This window comes from Apis dorsata, unplaced genomic scaffold (assembly GCF_000469605.1).
Source record: "Apis dorsata unplaced genomic scaffold, Apis dorsata 1.3 scaffold_887, whole genome shotgun sequence".
Taxonomy (NCBI): domain Eukaryota; kingdom Metazoa; phylum Arthropoda; class Insecta; order Hymenoptera; family Apidae; genus Apis; species Apis dorsata.
In genome coordinates, this window is record NW_006264003.1 from 413497 (window position 1) to 420893 (window position 7397).

At 17.4% G+C, this 7397-nt stretch overlaps 1 protein-coding gene across 1 annotated transcript in view; it reads right to left on the reverse strand.

The window, feature by feature from the left end:
- Positions 1-7397, reverse strand: part of LOC102682008 (CCR4-NOT transcription complex subunit 6-like) — a 92524-nt gene that overhangs the window by 18313 nt on the left and 66814 nt on the right. The window contains exon 2 of the mRNA XM_006623403.2: positions 7218-7286. Within this exon, the coding sequence (XP_006623466.1) occupies positions 7218-7286 (69 nt within the window). The remainder of the gene's footprint in view (positions 1-7217; positions 7287-7397) is intronic.

Sequence of the window (7397 nt, forward strand, 5' to 3'; positions counted from 1 at the left end):
AAGTTAAAGAATAAAAAATTTTCTCAAAAAAAAAACACAAGTTGAATCGTATTTTGATTAAAAAATCTTAATCATGTCATTACTTTATAAAAATATGTATATATAAAAATAAATATAAAAATATAAAAATATATATAAGATAGCTATTAGGAATTTCATAATTCTAGCATTGTTGAATTTAATTTGACGGTTACGACGAACCTATTGTTGAATACGAAGACTATTTGAATATGAAGTAAAAAACATAAATAATATGAAAAATACAAGAGAATGGTTTCTTGTTTAATTGGTTAAAGTTACGAATTATTATATTCTTTATAAATTTTATTTTTTTTTCAATAAATTTATTATTTCATTAATAATAAAAATTCATTTACTTTCATTTATTTTTTATTATTTGATTGTTCATGAGATAATGAAACACGCAATTCACGTTGAATTATTATTTATTTTGTTTTCAAATTTTTTGATCGTATATTATATATATAATTAAATATTTGAAACTATTTTCTTGTTATATCAGATCTTCTATTAATATTTTCGAAATTAATTAAAAATATTAATATCTATATAATAATTTTATTTAATAGAATTTGCACGAACAAATTTTCTAAGTTAAAAATATTTTGATCTGACTTTTTTCCAAATTATTGGATATTACATGACATTTATTGATTTCGAATTTTTTGATTGTATGAAAAAAGTAAAAATCAATTCAATATTTAGCTAAAAATTTTATATTTTACTAAATTGATTTAGCAACATAAATAATCATAGATATATTTTAAATAGTTTTATTATTTTTTGTAATAATAAATAAAATTTTATAGAAAATAAGAAACATTTTTAAATTTCATAATATTGATAGTAATTTATATTTATATTTCATTTTATAATCATTTTATTTATTGTGATCAAATATTATGAAATTAAATATAAAATAATCTAAAGTTCTTTTTTTCAGTAATGAAATCAGATTTAAATAATTAAAAATTAATAATTCATAAATTCGAAATAAATGTTGGACTATTCAATTAATGTTTGAATTTTATTATATTATCTTGCATAATAAAAACAATTATAAGGCAAGTGCAAAATGATTTATTAAATTGTATAAAATACAAATTATTATCTTATAATAAATTGATTCGGATATTTTTAATTTTTGCAATATTTTTATGCTGTAATTTAAAATAATTTACTTATCAAAATAATGTTTTTAAATATAAATAAATATAAAAATAAAATAAATATAGATTAATATAAAATAAATATAAAAATATAAATTATTATAAATATATTATTATGAATTAAAATTTGAAAATAAATGAAAATTATTTGCGGATGCATTTGAAGATCACTTATATAGAAACAAAAACATTATTATATTTTATAATAATCTATTATATTATATAATGTATTATATGTATTATATATATTTGTAATGTATTATATGTATTATATTATGATATTTAACGCTTATATGACGCTTATATATCTCATCTTTAGATTTTTGAACAAAAAAGAAAGATGGCTTATATATAAATTGAAAAAGGAATGATGATTTAAAAATTGAATGTATATTTATGTGATGAATTCTTGATTGAATAAGTTCGAATTATATGTATATTTCTATCAACTTTTTGTTCTAATATCTTAATGGTTATTTTGATCATGATGAAATTTCTAACTTTATTATTTATATTGTTGCATTCAGTTTTTATTTATTTTTCATTTTTATCTTTTTTTCAAATAGACAACACTTCATTTTTGGCATTCAATTTTTATCATGAGACATTATTATTCAAATATATTAATAAAAGAAAAATATAATATAAAAATATATATAAAAAAAAACTTTAAGGGAAAATCAAAACAGATTCAAATTTTATATTTAAAAATCGTTTATAGAAAAATAGAAACATTATTATTCATATAGTCTAATACAAATTTTATTGAAATTCCTAAATACAGATTATAATTCTTCAAAAATAGATTTCAGTCGGTAAATTATCGATATTGTTTTTATATCGTATGAAAAGATTTCATGATGTAATTTCATGATGCATATAAATTATATAGCTGACAATAACAGTGATATAAACTATGAAAATGTTGTTTGCAATTTCATTCCATTCCATGGTTTAGAAACAGCATTTTCGAGATCATTGATGCCATAATTTACTTCAATAGTCGTTAAACTTGTCTCAAAAAATCTGAACAAGTTTATTTAATTTACCTTCTTAATTTATTAATCTATAATCTTCTATTTGCAAGAAGTCAATGTCATTAAAAGGATTTCTGAAAAACGATTTTTTAATAGAAAGAACTAATAAAAAATAATCTGAATCAAATAAATTAAGAATATTGAATTTGAATTTTATTGAAGTTTTAAATTCATTTTTTCATTGTGTCCTCTTTTTTATTAGATAATGTATTCATATTGATAAAAGATTTTATGCTTATATTTTTATCAAAAATTTAAAAAAAATTTTTTTTATTTATATCACATTTTTGTTAATTATTTATCATATATAATAAAAATAATAAAAAAATATTTTATTTATTAATGAAATACTAAAATGAGCATAAATCTCTAACATATATTATGTTATATATATATAAATCTCTAATATATATATAACATAATATATATAATATTATCCTATTTTTAAAATCTGTTGTTAAAATATAAAACAAAATCTGATGTTTTGTTTTTGTTTAAAAATTATTGATAATATATTAGATATCAATAATTTAAAATTATTAATAATTTAATTTTTTGTGTTACATATTTATTTAAAAAAACAATAACAATGATAAATATAATAATAAAGTATCAACAATAATAAAGTTATTAATAAAAGTTTATGAAACTGAATTAATCATATTGATTGTAACAAAAATGAAAGTGACAATAGTAATGATTACGCATATAACAATAATTCTAATGAGAGTCTAATTGTGCTGTTATAAACATAGGAATGATAATGATCCATAATTACTTCGTCTACCAAAGAATACATGCAACGACTGCTCGTGCACAGCCTATAATGATTATGATTGTCAGGATCGTCGTGAGAAGTGCAAGAAGTAATTTGCACGGTCCTGCTGGCATAGTCGTTAGTCTCATTCCGCGTTGTTGCACGTACTGACTTATCACGGCCAGCAAATTTCAAATAATTCTACGTGTTTCTTCAGAATCAAGATGAAAGATAAGGCAAAGATAACGGTATTTTAACAATCAGAGACTTTAGAAAAATCTATTAATTTGTTGTTATTCGATTATTAAGACTCAAACAAATTGCAATTTATAACTGTATCAAATGAACTTTTGTATTGATGAAATGAATAATAATATAATAACAAAATAATAATAAAAATTTAGAGAAAATAATAAAATAAAAAATTATTTCCATTTTTAATCTTCATTCATAATTATCGCATAAAGTTTAAAAATCATATTCAGTAGTATAATTTTCTTATAATTCCTGTCATTTCTTCTTTATTTTCACTGTGCTAAAATTTTAATCTTTAGTATCTTTTTTATATTTTTCTTGCTTTGTCATCGGATTCTATTCCTTTCCTTTTATTGTTTCTTTCCTTTTTTTTATTTTTTTTCTTTTTAGTTCAATAAATAATAGCAAATAGCATAACTTTATTTTCTATTTTAAACTTCCTAAGTTTCTATTTCGCTATTATATTGTTGTTGTATATACATCTATGATTCTGTTCCTATATATAAATTGTAAATATATAAATATGTAAATTCTTCTCTATTTTTAATATTTACTTTTTCCATGGACTTTCTTATTTTTCAAAATTTTTCTATCTTATCTTCTTCTATTGTATCTTATATTTTTTCTTTTTAATTTTTATATTGTAAAATATAAAAATGAATTATTAAATAACATTCTCAATTATCAATTTATCTTTTTATTGTTTTGTTATTATATTGTTATTACTTTAATTTCTTTATATCTTTCCTATAATATATGATCCATATGTTTTATGTTTTTTATTTATTATTATCTTCTTTTATGCAATTTTTGTACAATTCTCTTTTTTCTTTCATTTTTCCTCTTTTACTTTCTTCTAATTCTTGTTATAATATTTGTTATAATATTTGTTAGTTTTTTTTATCTTTATTGTTGATCGATATTTCGTATATTGCCTTTCAATAATCTATTTTTTATCTTTTTCCAATTATTTCTTTCAATTCATATTTTCCATCAAATTCAAATTGGAATTCTTCAATAAATCAAAAAAATTTCTTATTTAAACCTTATTTAAATCTACAATGTTTTAAAATAATAGTTTTTTCTAATTTTTGGATTAATTGTTTGTTTATCTTTTTTTTCTTTTATATTTGATTTTTTAATAATCTATCTTTATGTTACATTTATTGCTGCTCTTTGTTTTAAATTATATTTACTATAATATAAATTATGATTAATAAATTTTTCTTTTCTTCAAAAATGTTTTTTCTCTTTATAATTCTTTTTTATTTTTGCAATTGTTTCTACTATTCTAGTTCAATCTATCTTATAGTTAACTTTCAGTTCCATCTTCATAAACTTTTCCACTTCTTTCTTATTTCAAGCTCCTGCGTGTTCTTTTTATCATTCTTTTATCATTATATTTTTCTTTTGTTTTTAATTTTTTAACTTTTCCATTTTATTCATTTTCTTCTTGACTTTTTTCAAATTTGACATTTTTCTTTCTATTTTTTATTGCTCTTGTTAAAGTTGTAAATATTTATTTTATTTGTTGTATTTATTTTTTTCCTTTTCCTTCTTATGCAAATTTTGAATATTTTTATGTATATTTTTTTTATCTATTCTCTCTTTCATTTAATTCTTTTATCAAGTCATATTTATTTCTTTCTCTTATCATCTTTATATCTATCATATTATCTTTCTAAGCATATCATTTTCGTTTCTTTTTTCTCCTTAATGATTTTATACTTTTCTTTTTTTCTTTTCTTTTTCCTTCTTATCTTCTCTCTTTTTTTCATTACCATATTATAGTTCTTTGTTACATTTATTTGCTTCTTTTTCTTATTTTTTTTCCATTTTTATTTATCTTTTTTTTTTTTGCTTTACAATTCTATTTTTCCATTCAAAATTCTTCTTTATCAACATATTATTTGATTATGCTTTCTTGATCTTTTATCCTATATCCTATATTATTTATTTTTTTTAATTCTCTCTTATATAATAATCCTTTCTTAATAATCCCCTCTTAATAATCCTTTATAATGTCTTTATTTATATTATCACTTATTTAATTGTTCTACATACATATATTATATATAATCAAGTCTGAGTTTTATTTATACATTTTTTAAATTTAACTTTAAAATGTATATTTTAAGTAAAACAATTTAGAATGATAATAGATATTTGTAATTAGTTTTTTATCATATAAAATAAAATTATAATTTATGCAATTTCTCAATGAAAATTTTTCTTTTTTCTTTTGAAGAATAATAATAATATTAGATTTTAGATTTAGAGAAGAGATTTAGAGAATTTAATAAATTATTAAATACCAAAAAATTTCAATTGTTTTTTTTCAATATTAATTTTTATAGATTGATAAATAGATTTATAATAGAATTATTATGCTACTTTTATTAATTGATATCTCATTGTGATAATAATGCTATGTTTTCATAAAAATTTAACAGATAAACTGATGTTCTCTCTATATATTGACCTAAAAATGACCCTATGTACTATAAAAATCTCGTCAAGAGCCATAGAAATCTTTTGTTTATTATTTGTTCATGCGAGTCTAGGAAAATTTTCATATTTATGAAAAGATTTTCTTATGTAATTCTATGATCGATCTAAAAAATTATTATGGTAATTATGGTAATTATGGTATTTTTATATGTAAAAAATTCATATGAAGTTCTTAAAAAGTTTTCAATTTAATTATATTTTAATTATAAAAATTATCTAACAAGAGGTCTTATATATTTTCAAATTTTTAAATTAATTGTTTTAATACAATAAAAATTTATGTTTTATTTTTTTTGTTCATGTTTGTCAACTGCTGCGTTTATTTTATTAAGTTAAATTCTATAAAATATAATTTTTTTATGAATTATTAATATTAATTTTTTGAATCTGAATATTATTTCGATATTATTATCATAGATTTTATTTTATTATTTATATAAAAATATATTTATTTATATAAAAAATTCTTTATTATTAATTTTATTATATTATATAATTTTATTAAATTAATGAAAAATAATAAAAATTTCTAAGAATCAAGAATATGAGATGTAATTATTTTTAACTCAATGCATATGCTTTAGGATGGAATAAAAAATTGTAATTATATAATTATTTTTTAATAGCAAAAAAATTTGCCTTTAATTCAAAAAAATTTTTAATTTTCTATGTAAGAGATAATTTCTATAACTATTAATTCTTTATTAATTTATTAATTGTCGCAAAATCTTTGAAATTTTAATTTCTAATTTTTATTATTTTTTAAGTATATATCTAAACATATCATTCGATTTTTTACTTATTTTATTATTATTATTATTCATAGTATTTTTTTCTAATTTTATATTATAAATTAATTTTACTAATTAATATCTTAAAATAAATATATAAAATGATCTTTACAATGTAAATGAGCAAATTTAAAATTATTGAAATAATTTTTTTTTATTCATTTCATCTACAATTATTTTTATATAAAAAAAAATATTATCTTATGAAAATAAAAAATAATATAAATTATTAAATATATATTTATAAAATCAATAAAAGTATATAATAAGTATATAATAATTGTTAAATGATTTGTGGCATTTTAAAAAATTTTTATTACATTTAAACATTTTCACAATTTTAAATTTTAATATTTCTATAGAAGATAATTTTTATTCGTTCGTTATTAGAAATCATAAATAACAGAATATTATTCTTATAATTCGTTCTATTCTAATAAACATTGTTTGCAATATTATTTAATTTTTACAATAAATCAAATATATAATTACAAATAGATCACATTGTTTTATAAGAATTAAAAAACATTCATATTTTTAGATTTTTCATAGATTTATTTTATTATACAATATATATTAATATTTTATTATATTTTTATTATTATATAATTATATAATTAGTATACAATTATATAATTATATTATATAATAAATTTATATAATTAAATGCACTTACACGTTGGTCTTGATCTATTCGGTCTTGTCAATGGTATCCATGGTCTCTGAGGTGGATGATTTGCAGTAACTAAAACAAAAAATATATATCTATTAATAATATAATAATTAGCATATTAATAAACAATTAATATATTTATATCATGAATAATGCAATCATAAAAAATAATTTCAATATTTA